Raw genomic sequence first — 22,861 nt, 5'->3', positions numbered from 1 at the left:
TCAAATTAATGCATAATATCTGAAGCTTCCCTAGAAAACTGAAAATGCTTTGTCAGGACAGATAATACCGTCCAACTGACCCATTTGTAAATTTGCACAAATTGGCTCTGCAGAGTAACTAGCTGACACTCTGCAGAGAGCAATGTCCTGAGGAAACAAGATATTCCAACAATAAATATTGAGGAAAAAGATGAAAAGCATCAGGAATCAGGTATGAAGAGATGCCGGAGAATAGGGTACCATAAGTTGAAAGTGTGTGGAATGAAAGAGACGGAGGGCTGAGCTGGTATTCAAGGCAGAAGCAAGTAGCTGAAGGAGGAGGAGAAGAGCCCAGGAGTACTGCCCACCACACAGTCAGGATCGACTGCTCTGAAAAGCATGTCTCTCTAATGTTTTACTCTGTGTGTCTGCTCATTGCTAAAGGTGAAGCAGTCCAAAGCTTGGTGCTTTTCATAGAATCACAGAATCATAAATACTTGGGCACTGGAAAGTATCATAGCCATCGCTTTGCCCAACTGTCTTATAGGTCTGGAAACTACCCATGACCAATAAAGTGTTCAAACACATTCTTGCACAAGGTCAACCCAGGGCCTGATAGAGCTCAGTGGAACACAGCTAGGGTGGCCCTATAATGATCCTCCAAGCCAGGACACTTTTGAGAGGGAAGGAGCGACTAAATAAATGAGATGCTAAGAAAATAGGCATAATCTGGGGCTGTCCTTGGCAAATCTTGGATATATGATTGCCAAATCAGAGCTGAGGCAAGAGGAAGCTACTAGAAAACTAAAGGGATGTAGAGAGGAAAAGAGAACAATCTTGTGATGTTAAAAAATTGGAATAAGTGTCCAAACAGGGCCCAGAAAAACCATTTCAGATAGGGAAGACATGACGAGCCAAGAGCATCGGTTTGTGTGTGGTGCCCTGTTGACCTGGCTTTGGAAGTGCAGACTTGGGATCGTGAGTTCCTCCAGCATAGGTGAGGTCAAGCAGAGACATCCATTCAAGATGAGGCAGAGGAAAGGAAAGGAGACCCAACAACAGGAGATGGGCAAACAGGCACAGCGCTGGGAGCAGGCCCCAGCGAGCCATCTGAGGCATAGTGTGGGCTCCTTTGCACTTCCTCACTGTAGGAGCAAAGAGACCCAAGCTACCCAGGGAGCTGAGGGGGAAGGCAACCACTTTTGCACCCCAGGAGATGAGAGCTAAACCTCTCTCCAGACCTCTTTTGGAGCTGTACAAGGTATTGCTACAGTCCTCTATAATCCCTCAGGGTTCTGGGTGGCGATGGCAACCTTGAATTCTCTGGACGTTTAATCAGATCACCTGGGAGAGTACTAAGACTGGACAGGAACAGCATTAATGGAAATTTGGAATAAATAGGGGAATAAACATGTTCAAGTCTATGAGTGTGGTTCAACCAGTGTGGAATCCCAGGTCAGGTCTGTGATCATTCTCTGTGCATGTGATCTAGTTATAAAAGGTAGTTACAATTATAATCTACCTTTTGCATGTGAGGAAACTGAGACAGTAGTCTTGCAAATGTATCAACAATTTTGCACTGCCCATTGGGCAGCTCAGAAGTCTCTATGCTGGCATTTCCTTTGCACCTGCCTTCCCTGGCAGCACATGGTCATCAAAAATTGCCACACTGCACCCCACGAAATCAGTTTTTGGCAACTGATTCTGAAGGAACCGGTCCCAGCTAATAGCTAGTGACAAGATTTAATTAATCCATTCTTGATAAAATTCAAATATCCATTAAGACTAATCATATTTCCTTTCACCTCTGTATTTATTCTTCATGGAAATAATTTCCTATCATTTTAAGTGAAAAAATTGCCATGGTTGAATTCCATTCATTGCACACAGTTTGGAGATGGGGATGGATTCCTGTCTTTGCTTGCCATTCAGTGGACCCTGTACCCTTCCATGATCTTTCCAGATCCCAGGTCCAGCATCAGGTGAGAAATGCTAGGACCACCCAATATTCAGAATCTGAATTCTACTGATTCCTCCTTCAGGGAAGAGACTAGGTATGAGGAACTTGGTTAAGGTATAGTCCTGGCAGGACAGTCCAAAGGGGGTTGGTAAGGGAGAGGAGATAGAGAAGAGAGGTGAGACATTACTATAGGCTGAATGTTTGTGTTCCCCCATCCATTCACCAAATTCCTATATTGAAACCCTAACCCCCAATGGGGTGGTCTTTGTAGCTGGGGCCTTTGGGAGATAATTAGGATTAGATGAGGTCATGAGGGTGGGGCCCCATGATGGGATCTGTACCCTTTTAAGAAGAAGAGGAGAGATCAGAACTATATCTCCCCACCGCTATGTAAAGACACAGATGCCATCTGCAAAGTAAGAGGAGGGTTCTCACCAGGAACCAAATCTGCCTGTGCCTTGATCTTGGACTTTCCAGCTTCCAGAACAGTGAGAAATGAATGTCTATTGTTTAAGCCAGCTAGTCTACGCCATTTTGTTACGGCAGCCCCAGCCAGCTGAGACAGACACGCATGTTGTTCTGTTGTTGCAAATGAAAATCCTCGGGGCCTACTCCTTCTTGCCGTCCAGGGGCTAATGAAGTGTGTGCTGTGGTATTGGTCCAGAGAGAAACACATGTGCAGAAAATTGTTTTGGAAAGCAGCTGTCAGCACAATGCTATCAGCTCTTCCATTAAAGGTGTTATGCTTTCCATTTGGACTTACAAGAATGAATGCTATTTCAAGTCCTGTTTCCTTGACTGGGAAAATACAAAGGCAATATGTCTTTCCCTCTCCATCTCCTAACTGGATCCCAAAGAGAGAAGCCATGTTTGAAGTCCAGCATCCCAAAGTTGAGTTGACATATATGCTGTAAGTTCACCAGAAAGTCAGTTCACAGGGTAGACAAGAACCCTTAGTATTTGAGGCAATTAATTCCACAGAAAGAGACAAAAACAAAGTTTCTATGACTAAAATGATGGACATGAAGTAGTGGAGACAGCTAGTTTGGCATATTCCATCAAACAACTTTTTTATTTGTGCAACATATTTCTAAGTGATAGAAAATGACACACTGTCTCCATTACACTTCATTTCCGTCATTTCATTTTTTTCTAACTTTCATATTTGTGAAACAAATTGCTTTAAACATGTCAAAGACACTTGAGTGGAGTGTTAGCCAAATTTTAAAAATAAAGATGATTCATAAAGACAGCACTTGTGTTTATAACCACCGAGATAAAATTTCAGGAAAAAAAAATCACAGTCCTGATTATTTAGGGCACAACTATAAGGTAATCATCTTCAGAAGTTAGAAAGAAGTCTTTTTTTTTTTTTTCTCTCTCTGCTTCATTTCCCCCAGATTTACATGACACTGTAACCCTGGCCTTCTGGGTGCTCCACCATCCTTATTTCATTGATTTACTAAGTAACCACCCCCCTATTGATTTCTTCAGACTTGGACTCTGTTTGCGTTATTATGCAACAGGCTGAGCCCTTCATTGACATTTTGCTCCTCATCACTGAGTTGTGCATTCTCCTAGAGCTGATGCTTCTTGAGGAGAAAGGCTGTATTTTGGGGCGACTGGATGGCACAGAGGTTAAGCGTCTGCCTTCAGCTCAGGGCGTGATCCCGGCGTTATGGGATCGAGCCCCACATCAGGCTCCCCCGCTATGAGCCTGCTTCTTCCTCCCCCACTCCCCCTGCTTGTGTTCCCTCTCTCGCTGGCTGTCTCTATCTCTGTCAAATAAATAAATAAAATCTTAAAAAAAAAAAAAAGAAAGGTTGTATTTTGCCTGTTGATAAAGATAGACTGTTGCCTAGTGCAGGGCAACCAGGAGGGTAGCCCTTCAGTACATACTTTCGGAGACTTGATATTGGTGTTCCAAAGAGAGAGCGCTCCACACGTCTCCTTAGGAGACTGGAAGGCCTACATCATTGATGGTATTTAAAAAAAAAAAAAAGGAAGAACATGGATAATTGTACAAACTGTGGGTACACATGTTGTTCTGTTGTTGCAAAAGTTTTTTTTTTTTTTTTTAAGACTTTATTTATTTGAGAGAGAGAGAGAACATGTGCACGAGCAGGGGAAGGGGCCGAGGGAGAGGGAGAGGGAGATGCAGACTCCGCGCTGAGCTGGGGCTCAATTCCATGACTGAGATCAAGAAGTCAGACGCTTAACAAAATGAGCTGCCCAGGTGCCCCACAAAAGTTTGTTTGTTTTTTTTTATTTTGGAACAAACTACACTGTACAGAAAATTTACAAGAATAGTACAAAACGCTTTTTTTTCAGAACCGTTAGAGAGCTGTCAATCTGATGTCCCATGAGCAAAGACATTCTCTTATATAACCGTCAAAATCGGGAAATTAACATTGTGAACTTATGATCATCTAATCTTTAGAGCCTATTTGAGTGTCACCAATTGTCCCAGTAATGTCCCTTATAGCAAGAGGGTCCAGTGCAAAATCACATGTTGCATTTTGTTGTCATGTTTTTTCAATTCGAAACACTTTCTTGGTCTTTCCTTGACTTTCATTACTTGGCACCTATGAAACATACAAAGGCAGTTAATTTTGTAGAATGCCTCTCAATTTGGATGTGTCTAATGTTTCCTCATGACTGCAATCTGGTTCTGTATCCTTGGTGTAATACACAAAGGTGGTTTGTGTTCTTCTCAGTGAATCTTATCTGGTTGCACATATTTTTTACAGATCCCGTTACTGATGATATTAACTTTGATCACTTGATGAAAGCAGTGTCATAGGTTGGTGTTTTAGTCTGTTCAGGCTCCTCTACAGAATGCCATAGACTGGGTGGCTTATAAACAATATACATTTATTTCTCGCAATGCTGGAGGGCTGAAAAGTCCAAAATCAAGGTGCCAACAGATTTAGTGTTCGTTGAGAACCTACTTCCTGGTGCATAGACAGCTGTCTTCTCACTGTGTCCTGACATGGTGGAAAGGGTAAGGGAGCTCTCCAGGATCTCTTTCATAGGGGCACTATTCCCATTCATGAAGGCTCCATCTTCATGGACTAGTCACCTCCCCAAGGTCCCCCTCTAATCGGGGGTTAGATTTCAACCGAAGAGTTGATGGGGATACCAGCATTCCATGTATAGCAGTTGGGTTCCACAGGAAGTGGACTTTGAAATTAGTATGAAAGAAGTTGAATACAGAGTGTTCCTGAGAATACTTGGGCAGAGGGAGAGGATGAGCTGTGAGCAGTCCTAACAAAGGCCGTGGCTCATCTCATGGGGAGTTATGGAGCCGAAATAGGTCTTCAGAGGCAGTTTTCTTCAGCTCAGGCAATTTCCTAAGAGACCTGACCCACCAAGGACAATTTTCTTTTCTTTTTTTTTTTTTTTAAGATTTTATTTTATTTATTTGACAGAGAGAGAGACAGCCAGCGAGAGAGGGAACACAAGCAGGGGGAGTGGGAGAGGAAGAAGCAGGCTCTTAGCGGAGAAGTTTGATGTGGGGCTGGAACCCAGAACTCCAGGATCATGCCCTGAGCCGAAGGCAGATGCTTAACGACTGCGCCACCCAGGCACCCCATCACCAAGGACCATTTTCTGGCATCACTCCCAGCAACTCTGGGCAGCACATCTCAGAACCCAACACAGTGGTGTCTGTCAGGGTTCCTTACTGCAGAGTTCTTCTTTGTTCACTTTGTAGTTAATAAGTACTTTAAAAGAAAGTACCTTGAGACTATGAAAGTTTTTCTATTCATCATCAAAATTTTTACTGATAGAATGATTGATTGATGTCTGCATGAATTCATGATTTCCTCTTTTAATTAAATGGGTTACCTAAATCTGTTACTATCATTAATTATTTTGATGTTCAAATCATCCTAGATTTTGCCAGTTGGAAGCTTCTCCAACTGGCTTTAGTATCCTTCCTTCCTTGTTTTCTGGCACAACAAGTTGTTTCATGCTCATTCTTGTATTTTCCCTGCTCCAGCCCTGAAAGCAACCATTTATCTGAGGAGCCCTGCTTCCTTTTAATAGAAAGTAATATTTAGAAATCGTGATCTGAGTCCTATATGCTTACTGCTATTTTACCTCCTGTCAGTATTTCCCAATCTAATCTAGGTTTATCTCACTTATTGTTTTTGCTTCCATGTTATATCTATGATGACTCCTGACCCCTGATCCATGACCTTCATAGCATTTCTCATCCTTGAGGTTTTTTCTAATTTATACCCAAAGAGACTTGAGTGAGTATGATACAGGACAGATAATAATATCACTCATAAACCGACACTTTACGAATCTTCACAACATGACAACTGTGTGTTTTGTGTTTGTGTTAGATTTCTATTGCTGCTGTAACAAATGATTATAATCTTAGTGGCTTAAAATAATACAAATGTATTATTTTGACATTAGGTATAATGATAATGACCAATCAATGTGTAAGGATACTTTAACCAAGTTTCTTATACCTAGTCTCTTCCCTCAGGGAGGGATCAGGCCAGGCCTGGTGTCTGGAAAGGTCTTAGAAGGATACAGCATCTACGAAACGGGAGGTGAAGACAGGAACCCATCCCTCTCTCCAAATTGTGTGCCATGAATGGAATTCAGCTATGACAATTTATTCATTTAAAATGTTAGGGAATTATTTCCATAAAGAGTGGATTTGGAGGTGAAAGGAAGTATTAGTCTTACCAGATATTAAAATTTTAGCAAAAGTGGATGTATTAGACTCTTGCTATTTACTGTTAGCTGAGACCAGTTCCTTTAGAATGAGTAGCCAAATGGCTCTTTTTATTGGGTATAGCATGGAAGTGTTTGGTCACCAAGAGCTGGTGAGGAGGCAAGCCCAGAGGAAGTCCCAAAGTGAAGATTCTTTGGCCACTCAGTAGTGTGAAACTTCAGAGCATCGGCCCTCATTTTGGGGTTAAACTTTGGAGTTCAAGAGTAGTGACAGATTTTTCAACAAAATTTCCTCATTGTGCCATTTTCCAAAGGACGGGAGTTGGGTGTCATTCATGGAAGGCCAACTTGTACACCTTTAGTCCACAAATAAAGAGATACATGAAAGTTACCTTTATTTTAAAAATTTTAGGCAAATCAGTGAGCAACAAGTTTGCAGAGGACATGAGAGAAGATTGGAATATCTTGAGCCCTGGGGAGATGCGAAGAAGAATAATCACCTTCTTCCACAGGCATCTCTAGGCAGGGCTCCACTGGTCCAACCTGGGATATGGTTCCTTTACATCCTTGGATGTACACAGGGTCTTCTCCGTGGTCACTTATGTAGTCGATTATGTCATTGTCATGAAAATCAGGCTTGAGTACTTTTTGTGATGCGTTTATATGTAAGCACTGATAGCTCATGATGCAAGTATGAATATCTATAGTAAGCAAGTGAACAGCCATCCACACTTAAATGCACATATAAGCTAATAAAATGCAACATGCATCTCATTCTTTTTGCCCACCCCTCAAGTTCTGTTTTTTGTTATGTCTTTAATAAAGTCATTCCTGATTCCACCATTGACCACCATTGAACAGAGAGATCTGTTATTCTCATGTGGCGTTAGATTTCTGACATGAATTACAGTGTAAAGTTGATGTTTGATTATAAACTTACTGAATGGAGGAAGCATATCATATACATCTCATATATTACCTTTGTCACTTCCAGGTAAAGTGATATTACTTTGCTCATAGTCAGCAATTTATAAATATCTGTTTAAATAAATCTTTATTGAGTATGTATTGTTGATATCCACCTACAGACTAATACCAAATGGACTGCCTCTCATTGCCTAGAGTATTTCTATGCTAATTTTTGCTCTATCAGCAATTGGTTTAACTCCTGGCAATACAAACTCATTTAATAGTTGCTGTTATGAATTGTATTCATATGTTTCCATTCCAAAGACAGACAAATATTTTTGTTAGATTACCAATGATTTATCCTTATTCCCATCAGCGTTGCCATTAAATTATTAGCAAGAATTGGATGTTTCAGTGACAATTTCATCAGAGGTCTGCTTTGCTTGGAAGATATTCAGCTAAACTTTTGATCCTATTCTTGTTGGCTAATGACACTGCTTTTTAAGCCAGTTGTTATTATTTTAACTAAATGAGTCTTTCTCATAAGACCCACAAGCCTCAGTCTGCTTACATGATGGATACAACTCAAACAAATGGAGCTTTGGCTCCATACAATTACCATTTGCTGGGGAAATTAAGTTATTGTAAGAGGGAATTTCTTATGTCATGCTTCCTGAGGCTCATTGAGAACATGAAGGAGGTAGGCACCAAAGCTGCTAGCTGTCATGCCTCCAGGCAGTGATGCCCACTTTCAGTCCAAAGTGTGTTTTCCTGCCCTCTCCTAATCTGCCTTGGGTTTCAGAGCCCAGCTTGAGGGTGGCAGAACCACAAGAAAGGTGGAATCATCCTTTGTCCATTGAAATCGTTGCTAACAGTTGGAGTGAAAGGCAACAAAAAACTGACATGCAGTTTGGTTTATAATCATGAAATCCATCAAAATACAATAAACTAGTCATTGTTACGTCAACATCCTAGCTCTCTCCTTAACATTGCTGGAATCTGGAGGATTTGAACTTCAGTGACTTGGTAAAACAACAGAGCTTCCTTTAAATTCATGCTAAGGAAGAACTAGAAATTGCTCTAGAAACAATTATGACATAGACAAACTTTGTATTTCAAATGGCCACATTTTTTGTACCATCTTCCATGAGCAAGTTTCCCTGTGTTTGATGTCCACTTGTCTTCCAGCTGTGAAACCAGCTTTTAGGAAAGTTATGGTAATCAGGTTTCATATCACAGAGTAATGAATTTAAGAAAACTTCCCAGGGATATAAACATTTTAGCATTATCTCTAATTCATCCTCCATTGGAAGGATTTCTATTATCAAAAAGCAAAGTGGGAATATTTTGGGACATCAAGAGTTCCTCCTAGTCATCTTGATTTTTCTCTAATAGTCTTCACACAGCAGCCAACGTGATTTTTAAGAATAACTTAAGGCAGACAATGTGTCTTTTCTAGTGATTTCTTTTCTCAGTCAGAATAAATTCCAGAGTCCTGACAACAGCCTACAAAGCCCTACTTGATCTCCTGACTCTCTCTTACCCCACCTCCTACAGCTATCTCCAATGTACCCCTCTGCTCCAAACACAGCAGCTTCCTCAAGCATACTAGGTATCACCTTCCTCAGGACCTTTGCACTTACTGCAATGCTTTTCTACCGATGTTTGCATGGCTCATTTCTTAATCTTCTTTTACATCTCTGCACAAATGTCACCTTACCAGGGAGTCCTACCTAGTCGCTCTCTCCAAATCAGCACCCCCACCTCGTTATTCTCTGTCCCCTTAAGCTGCTTTATTTACTTTTTCATGGCATTAACTTCCATTAATATGTATATATTTATTTGTTTATTGTCTGTTTATCCCAACTGAATTGTATGCTCCACAAACCTATCTGTGTTGACGTCACTGTATTGTCAGTACCTAGAGCAGTGCCTAGCATTTAAATGGTGCTTGGTAAATGCCTGCTGAATAAATCTCTGAACCATATCACATCAGCAGCCACCTTCTTCACTACCCATGTGGTCATGCTCAGAAATAAAAATAAAATAGGTTTAATGAGTTTTATTTGCCGTTGTGACCATCAGACACCATATAATAATGAGAATTATAATGATATGTTCAGCTCATGCCATGCCCTTCACACACATTATTATTTAAACCTCTTCCTTTATAAGGTCAATTTACAGGTGGAAAACAGACTGAGAGGCTGATTGGCTTTCCCAGACATGAGTGCTAGACCAAACAGACCTGGGTTCCAATCATTGTTCTGCAGTTGGTACCTAATTACTTAAGTTCTCTGAGCCCCAGTTTCCCCAGATCTTACATGGATATAACTGTTAGAGCTGATACAGAGTATTAGTACTGTCTGACACTGCAGAGTCAGCGTCCAGAGGGTACAACTTCTCTAGGTTGGATAAGCAATGGAAGTGTAGTCAAAGGAATTGGTTGCACTGCTGAGAAGTGCACTAAGAAGCCACAGTGAGGCAACTCAGGAATTAGTCACAGCAGAAAATTGCTACCACACCTGGAGCTGAAGGCACATGGTGGAGGAGGAGGTTTTACGAGAACCCAGAAGTAATCCCTGAGAGCTGGAGCCATGGCAGGGACTGTCCAGTTCCCAGTGGGAGTTGAGAGCCTTAGAGGAGATTCAGCATCTCCAGAAGCAGAGAGAGAGCAGGAGACAGACTCTGGCGTGTACCCCATCTGCCTCCAAAGCCTCTCATGGGTCAAACCTACCTGGAAGCTAGACGGCAAAGGGCATAGGGTATTCCGTAGAACCAGGATGAGGGTTCTCAGAGGTATGGACCCTGGGTCTGAGAAAACCAGGTGGTCAACAGGCACATTAGATAAGCACAAACAGTAGTTGGCTTTCCCAAGTGGACAACCTGGAATTCAAATCCAAATTCTCTGACTTCTACTATTCCTGTTCCTTAGAAATTGGATAAGCGATATGAACAAATCTATGGTGTAGTGTTATGTTCTATAACCAACTTCACCTAAATCATAGAGATTTTAAAAACTAAAAATATTCTGTCTTCTCTCAAACGAGGCAACACATACATGTGGTTAAGGGAATTTCCAGAAAACTAGCTTCATTGAGTAAATCTGCATGGCAGCTAACCACACCAGACCTGATTTTTGGAGCAGACCCCTTAGAGATCAGCGTGCTCAAGAAGGCTTGCAGCTTAGTCACGACTCAGGGATCATGGGGGTGATGTCTTACTTGTGGCTGGATACCTAACAACTAATATGGTACCTGGCACCTAGTAGGCACTCAAAAGCTCATGGGTGAAGAATAAACCAAACATAGGGTTAGCTTGGTTCTGCCCTTCTCACTCAGAACCAGCATCTCACATCTAAGTCTCTATTGCTTCTACCCTAAACTGTCCACTTACCTTCCCTCTTAGGTCATTATCCAGAGCCAGTCATTTTCACTCTGAGCAAACTCTCATGTCTCACCTGAGTACTTCAGCAGCCCTCTGCCTCCTTTCCTCTATGCTTGTCCCCACCAAACCATTCTCCAATCCTGCCACCAAAGTGACCTTTCTAAAGTGCAAATCTCATAAGGCCACCTAAAGCCTCTCACTGGCACCTGCCCCATCTCCAGCTCCTTCTGGAACACAGTCTAATGCCTTTGCACAGCATCAAAGGTCCCTTTGGCTCTTACCCTGCCCAAGCCAACTGCTTCTACTGCCACAGGGATTTCATCGTTCCCTTATGCCCCACGCTTTCTATATTCCCTCTGCTGGGAAGGCTCTTCCCCACCTTGTCCGTCTTTAAAATTATATCCCAAAGCCACCTGCTCTGAGGAATCCTCTCTCCTTTCCATAGCACCTTTAGACCCTTCCTCCTCTGGGTTTCCAATGCACCCAACAACTGTGGCGATTGTGTTTCAGAAGCCCTGCCACACCCTGCTCCTCAGGGCTAATCATCCCAGCTATCCTGGCGAACTGTCCACATGTATGCAGTGAGTGTCAATGTTGTTGCAGGAGCTCTGCTTCATGGGTGAGGAAATTCTTATATCTCATGCCATTGAGATTATCTGTGATTTTTTTCCCTCATGTCCTTTTCCTCCTCTCTATGTTGTTAGCAGCAGCCTGGGCCAGGCTCTGGTCTCCTCATGTCCAGATTACCGCCTTGCTTGGCTATTGAAGGTGTGTGCTTCTTAATGTGATGGTCATCAAGAGGTAGCTTTATTAATTTTTTTTTTTGAGTCACTCAAAGAGCCTAGTACAGTGCTGGTTATTTCACAAAATTTCACCTTACTCCAAAAAAGATTTTAAAAGATGTAGGAAAGATTGAAAGAAAAGTGAAATAAAATTAAGGTAAAAAAGACTCCTTAAAGAGTATCTCTATCTTCAATTTATTTTTTTTTTAAAGATTTTATTCACTTAGTTGACAGAGACAGCCAGCGAGAGAGGGAACACAAGCAGGGGGAGTGGGAGAGGAAGAAGCAGGCCCACAGCAGAGGAGCCCTATATGGGGCTCGATCCCACAACGCCGGGATCACGCCCTGAGCCAAAGGCAGACGCCCAACCACTGTGCCATCCAGGCGCCCCTCTATCTTCAATTTATTGAGCACCTAGTATGTTCCAAGCATCTTGTTCATCACTGCATATGCAACATTAAACACAACTCAGTCTCTGTCCTCAAGAAACTTCCTTTTCCTTCCCCGGTTTGCTGGAGCCACAGAATAAACATTGCCAGGAAGCTTTCTTCCCTTAGGAAACATCTGAAGATAAGTGTCTAAACTCTCCCACTGGCAAGATATGAAATAGGGCAAATTCCTGAGGTCCTCGATGAAATGATTTGCTTTTGAACATTTGGGTTTCTCTCCTCTTCGCTGTTAGCATCCAAGATTCCTGTGCCTCTTGCTTTGTTTTGTTTAGTTTTTTGATAGTGTTTTGTTTTTATAGTCGGTAACCTGATGTTTCTAAAAGTTATGCAGGGACTTACTGCATCCTGGTCCCCGTGCACTCCCGTTCCATCCCAAGGCTGGTAAAACCAGGTTTGCTTCCCTCTGTGAAGCTACATACCCCTGCTTCCAGCTCTGCCACATGCACCATGTTACCACAGCAACACTTCCAGGGCCCATTTGGCAATAGATTGATTATTTTGAGCATGAAAGGTGCGTCTTGGGAAAAACAAATGAAACAAATGGAAAAATGAATTAACATCATGAAATTTACCTTCCCAGCTGGAGACATGATATATTCATGAGTTCCCTAGAGATGATCTTCTTCTAAGAATTCACTATTAAACAAAGTCTGCAGTTAGGTGGAGTCAGAGCTTAGCTTAAAACATATTTATATGTGAATGGAAAACACCCCTCTGAAGGAAAAGGTTTCAAACTGGAAATTTTCATTTCTTGTGAAGGAAGGATGCTTGGAATTGACAACTGGCTTGCTACAGACATCTCATTCCAGAGCTTCTAAAACCTCTGTGATGTTCTTAATGGGACTTGACATCTGCAAAAAGCACAGTGAAGTCCCATTGCCAGTTACTGTGCACATATTTGGTGCATGGCATTGTGACATTCTATGGGACTATAAAGACAAGTGAGATAATATCTTTATTTCAGTTTAATAAGAAAAATGGAGATGTAAGTGAGTAAGAAGGAACAGTTTTGTTTGGGCTTTTCAGGTGATTAATCAAGACTTGAACGACCAGAGGTGTCTTGCTACTTACTGTTACTAAGTCTACCATACATGGAGCACAACTGTAATCACTTGACTGACAGATGACGTGCCCAAGAAATGAGGGAAATAAGGGTGTCCTGAGGTACAAGTGTCTTCATTTCAGAGCACCAAGGAAAAGGGACTGGCAGGCATGTCTTCTTCAGTTGCAGGTATCTACTTACTCCTCCTCCTTGCTGAGTATTTCCTTCCAGGTTCTAGGTATGAGCAAAGTGAAGTCAGAATAATTCTATTAGTAACAATATTCAACCATACTGACCATACTATATGCTCATTCGTGGCCTTTCTGGACTACCTGGGAACCTAATTAGCACATAGGACATTGTGTTTCCTTTTTCCTTTTTTCGGACATTGTGTTTTCGATATAAAAATATCCCAGGCCATCAACTTACTAAAAACATGAATTTTTAAAATGCAACATGTTCCTCTGTAGAGTTTTACCTAAGCAGCACTTTGCATGAAGAGGGTTCTCCAGTCTGTGCAATGAATAGTTGAGAGCTAATTTTCTCCAAGGACACACAGGGCAGAGTATGAGCTGGAGGTGGATTTCTCTTGTCTATCATGTGAACGACACAAATATGATGAAGCCATGTAAAAAGCTCAGGCTCAACAAGCCAATGTTAGTAAAAAATAAAATCTTATGCAGCTAAATATGTTCATCCACTTCCTCCTGGTTGCAGGCTGAGGGTATTAGGGTTGGTGCATCTCTGTATTCACCCATGTATGTGTAAGGAGAGACTGAGGTTAAAGAAGACACAGGGGTGTCCCAATGTAGGCATACGGTCCAAGTGAATTTTGCCTTAAAAATAGTCTTTCTGTGGCCTCAAAACTAATTTACAAATGAAAACAAGCACTTAAACTAAGAGCATGTGTTAATTTCTAGATCAGTTGGGAAGTTGGCACCAATTTTAGATAAGTGTGAAAGAATGCAATCAGTAATTATATTTTTTCGTGGTTGGTAGTCCAATTCAAAGACCACGCTATTAAAAACAAAATAAGAATCCTTTCTGAGATATTATATTTTCTGCTGCTATTTTTCTTGCTCAGATTTTTTAACACAAAAGTCACGCAATTTGGAGGGGGTGGAAAACAATTATCTGGGCATTTCACACTTTCAGCAAATGTGTGCATGGTGATCCCCTGTGTAAGGCTGAGGTTCACATCCCGATTCAGCCAAGGATAGTTGATGGACAGTCATGGATGTTGATGGATGGGTGTTCTGGAGTGCGGCCTGATCGTGGTCTCTTACCCATGCTACCCCCTGGGGGTGAGAAGGGCTATTTAGCGAAATGAAATACTACTCTGTCACAACTTCCTCACTCACAACTCAATCATAGAAAATTCTTCCCCAGAGCTGTCATTGAAATCATTACATTCAGAATTAAACATGGTGTACAGAGCAGCCGACAAGACCCTGCGGTACTATTGACATGTCAGGTTCCCCATTAATAATCAGCTTTTCCATACGGTGAATATGAAAAGATCTGTGGATCTGGGTTCTTTTTCCTCCCTTTGGAATGAATGTACTCACTACCTGCTCTTGATTTGCTTCCATACACTGGGCTGGCGCTGTGTGGCCTGACCATATCAGCAGTGCTGCTTCCCCTTCTCCCTTCAGTCATTGACACAGCCTTAGAAAACTTCCCAACTCAAATCCATTGTAGCCCGCAGCTCCGCTTTTCAAGCTCCCCCTGCAGGTCTTCTTTCTCACTACTGGTTATTAAGCTCTCGCATCCATGCTTGTTTCACGCCTCTTTCATCCACCAAGGCTTATCCCCTTAGGTGTTCCAGCCGTGTTCTTCTCTTTTCCTCGTCTTTGTTTTTAAATAAACACTTTATTTTAGAGTACTTTCAGTTTAGGGACACCTGGGTGGCTCAGTCGGTTGAGCATCCAACTCTTAACCTGGGCTCAGGTCATGACCATAGGGTCCTCTCTCTCTCTCCCTCTTCCCCCCCCCCACTTGTATGTGCACTCTCTCTCTCTCTAAAATAAATAAATAAATTTTAAAAAAAAAATAAATAAACCCTGCATCTAGTTTTCCCCAGTATTAACATTATACGCTGATATGGTACATTTGTCATAACTGATGAAAACATCGATACATTATTATTATTATTATTATTATTATTATTATTATTATTTTGTAATGCCTTCAGTATCCTTCCCCATAGCTCCATGTAGGCTGCATGATGCAGAAACAGGAGAACGGGTATCACAGTACAGAGATCTTGATCTAAGCCCTGTCTCTACCTCTGCCCAGCTATCTGGATGCTCTTCATGCGACAACCTCACGGAGCCTGTTTCCCATCTGCAAAAATTTCCTCACAGGAAAGGACCCCAGAAATAACCCTTCATTCCTGCCACTTTATTTCCATCTCTAGCTATATGAACTGCCTTGGCAACTCTAAACACCTTGTACAGTAATAAAATTGAATATTTTAGCTGTGTCTAGTGAAATCGATAAAAAATTACAACCAGCCTCCTATGTCTTCAACTCCATCTAAGACTGTGAGGAATTTAACTCGGAGGTGTTAAGGGAACCAATGTTGACCTAATAGTAGTTTAGATGCTTGTTCTTAGTCTAGTGACATATTTCTCTTTGGAAGGAAAAACCAGGTGATAATATTTTCTTCTTACGTCCCAGTCTTAGATGTGGAGTTACCATAATAAATCACCCCTTAAATAAATAAAATGTAAAATTCTCTAAGGCACAGGTTGGCAAACATTACTGTAAGGTCCAGATAGTAAATATTTTAGGCATTGCAGACCATATGGTCCCTGTCACAGCTACTCTACTCTGCTGTTGTAGCACAATCATACTTGAGTGGATGAGTGTGTGCCAATCAAACTTTATTTACACAAACAGGCAGTAAGCTACCTTTGGCCTGTAGATCATTGCTTGCCAACTCTTGATTAAGGCATGAATGAATGAAGATGACAGTCACCATAAATGATGCAGAAAATCACAAGTTATGAGTGAGGGACATGTTTCAGGTGATTCTTACATGATAATTCTGGAATTATTAAGGCTTTGGGGTTAATAATGAATGATGTCATGTTTTTTATTGATTGTGGAAGTGGGCTATGTGCGTTCTCTTGACAGAAAAATTTGTCAGCTCAATATATTTGACTCAGGAATGAACTTGGCCTTTGAAGTAGATTTGGGTTCTATAAGTTGGCTTGTCAGGGAACCCATCCTGGCTTCCTGCTCTTGGCTCAGAGAAAGAGTATCACTTAGAGAAATCAGAAAGCCTAAGACAATGGGGGAAATATTATAACAATCACTGCCATTTATTGACCTGCCCTCCCCATCACCAACCATGACCACTACTATCCCATTTTACAGAATAAATGAGAGAGAACAAGTAAGTACCATGATCACACGGTCTGAGCCAACTGAATTGCTCTCCCTGTGGCCACAACACTTCCCTCCACAAAAGTAACCAGCTTTCACTGGGACACTCACATTTCTTCAGATTTAGAACCAGACCTTTCAGGGCGAGGGGAGGGGAGGAATCACCTCTTCTTCCTTCTGGCTTTACTTTCCAATAGCTGTTATGTTTAAACACAAACAATAAATGTCTCCTGAGTTACCGCCTACCATGCACCAAGTGTAAAGCTTTTAGTATGGTATAAAACCTATTTTCTTTCCACTTCTGGAACTGCAGAAACAAAGAAATGAAAGCTCAAACAACTAAGCAATTTGTGCAAAGTGACAACTATAGTGAATTGTTGAGTCGGAATTTGAACATAGTTCTCACCAATTCCAAAGCATTTTCTACACATACAACTGCCATAGAGCTTAGTGATTAAACTGCCAGGCTCTCCAGCCAGACTGATGGCGTTCAGATCTCAACTTTCCTACTTACTAGTTGCATCGCCTTGGACAAATTGCTTAATGGCCATGTGTGTTAGTTTCTTGTTTTGTCAAATTTAGGGCAATGATAATAATTTCCTTCTCACAGTTTAATATAAGGAATAAAGCAGTAACGGGCACATAATAAACAGCACAAGCATTGGCTTTTTCCACGGACTCCAAGCTCTATGAGCACAGGAGTCTGTTTTGTTCACTATTTTGTTCACTGTTGTTCACTTGGAATAATGTCTAGCACATAGTAGGCAATATTGTTGCGTGAATGAAAAATGTTCAAACTAGTCTTTAGATTAGGTTGTGACTGTGCTCAAAGCCAGAATGAATAAACATGGCTCTCCTTTTTCTTTCCTTTCTACAGTATACCATGAATTTGATAGGTAAAATTTATTATAAGTCTTTGTAATCATAATTTCGAGTGTAATAATGGAAACTAATGATTGTCTTAGATATTTCAGTGTCCTAACAAAAGTGGATGTCGGTGCAAAGGTGAAGCTGAGGCTCATAGCATACATGTAACTTCAGAGATAATCTCTTACTTCCTTGCTCCTAAAGGAGCATTCTTATGCAATGCATTCTAAAATTCCTTTTATCCTTTTTGAAAAAAATCTAATCTGTCATTATCACATAGATTTTATCTCTGAAAATTTATTTTTACTAAGCTTGTATTATATTTAATACTGTGTATTCTAAATCCAAGCTAGTATTTAGTGGCAACAGCTGTCAGGAGCCCTGTAAAGAATGAATTATGGTCCCATTTAGCCGGTGAGATCGTGTTTGATGTCTACACTCCAGTAGTGATGGGGGCTCCAGAGAGCAACAGGGGCTCCAGAGAAAAGGGCAGCCTCATTGCGTAATTTGAACAAGCACAAAGAGGAGCACACACAGGAAATATGGAGGTGCCTTTGGAACAAATAGCTCTTGCAGGATTTATGTGCAGCTTTCACAGAGACTAAGCTCCATGCATTCCCAAAAACACCACCTAGACAACGTTGCACCTTGGCAGCAAACCATTTTTAAGGCTTTATTGGATTTATGATAATATTCATCCTGAGTGGTGATTAACTGATACCCCTAACACATAGCAAAGCACTGGGGTTCTAATCTTTCTCCCTGGCTTGCACTGCGTAAATTATTATTTTCATTAAGATTAAGCATCTCACAAAATTACACAGCAGTTAACTTATGCAACCACCTCCTTAGAATGCTCTGTCTTTGAAAATATGCCTACCAAAGAATTCTTTAAGACCTCATAGCACATACTATGTAATTGGAGGCCCAAACGAAGCATTGTTTTTGTTAGTTTTAATGAAGAATCCTCTACATGTTTTCTATAAAACAATTAGATAAGTTTTTCCCTTGAAGTTTCTTCTGCTTGCAGTCAGAATAATTTGCAGACTTATTAGCCCTCAAGTCAAGAAGAATTAAATGTCTAACACATTTTGGAAAAGTTTGTAAATGAAAGATCTGCTCCATTTAAAAATATCTATACATTTGATGATCCTGTAAACTAAACTATAAACTGTAAGCTAAAACGTTAAAGAATTCTGTGATGTTGAGGGTCACCTGGGTGGCTTAGTTGGTTGAGAGTCCGAATCTTGATTTCAGTTTAGGTGTGATCTCGGGGTCCTAGGATTAAGCCCCACAGCAGGCTCCTTGCTCATCAAGGAGTCTGCTTGGGATTCTCTGTCTCCCTCTGCCCCTCCCGCCCCTGCTCTCATGCTTTCTCTCTAATAAATAAATAAGTCTTAAAACAAAAAAGAATGTCATGAGGTTGACTTGAGATATCTATCTATCTATCTATCTATCTATCATCTATCTATTTATCTAGAGAGAGAGAGAGAGAGAGAAAGTGACAGATACTGTGAGGACTATTTTTCAGGAACCCACTGGTAAAATTTAGTTTTGAGGTTAACCCCATGAATTAAGAATTTGGTCTAGAATGACTGCAACAAAGGCAAGTATAATATACCCTGAGATAGCTTATACATAAAGTGTGCTAAGCCTGGAAATACGGTAAAATTCCCTGTTGCTTAATCTTCTATTGAAATAACAGCTAAAATTTGTTATGCATGAAAGATTATAGGCAAAACATCTTACACGTGTTATTTTATTTCCTCCTCAGGTAATATTATTATCCTCATTTACTGATGAAGAAAAAGAGGAAGAAATAGGGATTTGTAAAGTTCAAGTAATTTGCCAGAAGTTGCCAGGGTAAGGGAGAAGCAGGGCCAAGATTTAAATCTAGAGAATATGCCTCTGGAGCCTGAATTCTTGCCCAGGACATAATCCTAAGTCCCTGATGAGACTGGCACTAAACACGTGTTTCAGTTGAATTTGAAAATGGTCACATATACAACCTATAAATATAATCCTATTATAGGTAATATAACAAACCATATTCAGAATAAGCAAAACCACATTTGCCTAACCCCCTAAAAGAGCAATTCTAACTTTTAGAGAGCAGAATTTCAGGGGGAATGATAACTTCACGGTACCCTATAAGCTCTGTTTTGTTTTGCATACCAGATTACGATTTCTACATCTTATCTGAGTTCATTAACTAACCAACAAACACTCCTGTAAGTATTGTTATTCATTTTTTAAATCTAGACATGGCAAATATGAGCTTCAAAGAAGAAAGTCAACTAACATCACGTATCAATACGGTAGCAGAAATGAAATTCAAACCCAAGTCTTATGATTTCAAGTCTAATTAATTATGTTAACCTTCAGCTACAAGATGACAGAGTGAGAACAAAAATGGTTTGTGAAATCGACTCAATACTTCTTTCTTCTCAAAGGTCGCTACCCTCAGGAGAACAAGGGAACCTACATTCCAGTTCCTGTCATCCCGGAGTTGCAGAGAGGCAAGTGGGGGGCCAAAGTTGTCGTGAGAGAGGACAGGTCTGTCCGGCTGTCCATCCAGTCTTCTCCGGAGTGCATTGTGGGGAAATTCCGCATGTATGTTGCTGTCTGGACCCCCTACGGCATACTCCGCACCAGCCGAAACCCAGAAACGGACACGTACATTCTCTTCAATCCTTGGTGTGAAGGTAAGGAGTGAGCATTTTTCTTACTAAAAGAAAAATAGTTCATATTTTTCCAATGCATCTCTTTTTGAGGGATAGCAGAATTATTCTAGAAGATATGTCCCTTTTCTATCTACACTGTTTCCCGTGGTTGAAAGGAAAAAATGTGAAATTTGGCCTTAATGTGTATGAGGACAAAGCCTGTGTGTATGAAGTTAATGCTGCTATACATTCATTCCAGGATATAATTGAAGAATGCCTGAAGTTGCACAATTAGTTAATTGTGGAGCTAGGTGTTGACGGCGTCACTTCTGTGTGTGCTCTTACTCTGTAAACAAAATGGGCTTTCAAGACTATTAGGTTCCATAATCTGGCTTCAGAAAAATAGGATAAAGTTGATCCTGCCCATAGCAAAACTAACTTCTCTATCTCCCTAATTCAAAAACAGAATGCTGAAAGAATCTCATAAACTTGTGTGTAAGCCGAGTAGGTGCAAATTTCATAAGCCGTAACTCTGGATGTACAAACATGTAACATTAGTTTAATATAATACAACTTAATCTCCACTGCTATTCTAGGCTTTCCTTTCTGTCTGTTACAGAAGCTTAATCTAGTTATATTCAAATAAAATAGGTCAAGTCCTGGGATTTCTCTCAATTCCATTTAAAAACTTAGTCACACACAGTATTTTCCCCATCCCCATCTCTGCCTTTCTTTATCTGCCCAGTGCTCCCATACTTGGTATGGAGTTGATTTTCAGTTCCGGAGGCAGAAGCAAACATTGCAACAGCATTAATGGGAGAGGGTGCACTTTTAGATCTTAAAAAATAAGGTAATGAGACTTATAAAAGTTGGCATAGGACAGGAGATATCTCACATCATCTTAATTCCTCTCCAGTATCTTCCAAAATGAGTCTGCATTTTTTGCTGATTTTGAAAGACCATTGCTTGTGAGTTGCATTCGAGTCAGGGTTGAACTGCACTTACATGTTGATAATAAGTGAACAACAACGTTGTCTACTCATGTATAACATAAACCTGGATCCTACTGACCTTTTCTTTGAATGATCAGTTCCAGTAGTGTTGGCAGATGGCACTGAGCTAATCCTATACTCCCCTCTCACCACCCCATCCTCTTACACCTGATAATCCTATCTCTGAGACAGATGTCCAAGGTTGATGGTAATAGGAGATGTTAATGGGGCCATGTGCTGTTCAAAGGTACACTCCTGTGTACAATAATCTTGTCAACCAGACATAAAGCATTCTGTGACTGAAGGGATGCGGTGCTATTTACAGAGGTGGGAAAGACGGAGGGGAATGAAGGCGTAGAGACACACTGTGATTTTAAATTTGTTAAGTTGGAGATAACTATGGATACCCAAGCACAGATGACAAGTAGGTATTCCACTCTGTGAATCTGGAGATGAGAATCAGGGTTGTAAACTTGGGAGTCATCTGCACCTAGAGAGAAAATATAAAGAGGAAAGAAAATACAGCATCAAACCCTAAGGAACACCAGCATTTGGAGGTCTAATAATGAAAGAATTAGCAAAGAAATAAAAAGGAAGAGTACATAGGACATGGCCTATTATTAAAAATTGTATTTTAAAAATTCATATTTGTAAAATAAATAAATAGGGATTTGTTATTGACTTTCTTTGCATTACAAAAAGAAAATCATATAATATAATTTCATGTAACTATCCAGCACTCCAAGGGATTTAGAAAATGATATGGTTTACCCCAAATTTGGTATAATCCCAAAAAAAGATTATATCATATATCATGGGGTATGTGTCTACATGCATTTCAACTTATGTTGCCAGTTTTCCAGAGGTGAAAAGGGTTAGTCATGTTGTCTGACATATTGAGTGTATACGAGACTCATTCAGGAGGTGGATAATCTAATAACTTTCTACTACCTGATCCCTGCTGTGGTCTTCAGTTGTATCCATGGTGAGTAGCTTCCAGGTTTCCCTGTTCAGGAGTGGCCTGGTCTAGAGATAACATGGCCCCGGCACTTGAAGCTGCATTACAGAAAGGGAGCAGAGGGCCCTCCCCTAGGTATCACTGAATGGAAGAAGGTGAGAATAAAACTAGACACATCAGTTTGGAAGCTGTGGCCCAGGATAAAGATGATGATGGACTGGACTATGGTGATGGCAGTGGAGATGAGGAGGAGGGGATGGATTGGAGATCTACTTTGGATTTAGAACAGAAATTGCAAAGGGGTTGATCATGGGAGGTGAAGAAAAGTGAGGAGTCAAGAATAACTAGATGGCTGGTATCTGACCAACTAGGTTGGTGGTGGTGCCATTTTCAGAGCTAGGAAGACTGGGGTAAGTGGAGGAGAAGATCTAGGGGTAGAACTAAGAATTACATTTAGAAATGTTAATTTGGTGATATCTGTGGGCTCTCCAAGTGAAAACATCAAGTAGTCACTTGAATCAGTGACTCTAGAGCTCCAAGGAGATGGCTGAGTTTGGGATGTAAATATGGACACCATCAGGAGCTAACAGGGAAGTTTAAAGAAAGAATAAGCATAGATTTAGGATCATCAACAATTAGAGTCTAGACAAAGGAGAAGGAAACTGAAGAAGGAGTTAAAGGAAATCAGAAGAGCATGGTGTCACAGAACTGGATAATTGATTGATTCAAGAAGACAGCAACTGGTTCTTTGGAATGCTGCAGATGAGTTAAATAGGGTAGGG

At 40.8% G+C, this 22,861-nt stretch overlaps 1 protein-coding gene across 1 annotated transcript in view; it reads left to right on the top strand.

The window, feature by feature from the left end:
* The window catches only part of F13A1 (coagulation factor XIII A chain), a 163,757-nt gene that overhangs the window by 27,244 nt on the left and 113,652 nt on the right, over positions 1–22,861 (top strand). The window contains exon 4 of the mRNA XM_040645023.1: positions 19,920–20,171. Coding sequence (XP_040500957.1) covers positions 19,920–20,171 — 252 coding nt within the window. The remainder of the gene's footprint in view (positions 1–19,919; positions 20,172–22,861) is intronic.

The sequence above is a fragment of the Ursus maritimus genome, unplaced genomic scaffold (genome assembly GCF_017311325.1).
Source record: "Ursus maritimus isolate PB19 unplaced genomic scaffold, ASM1731132v1 scaffold_30, whole genome shotgun sequence".
In the NCBI taxonomy this organism is placed as follows: domain Eukaryota; kingdom Metazoa; phylum Chordata; class Mammalia; order Carnivora; family Ursidae; genus Ursus; species Ursus maritimus.
Note: the sequence above shows the minus strand (reverse complement) of the source record. Positions and strands in the feature narration are given on the sequence as shown.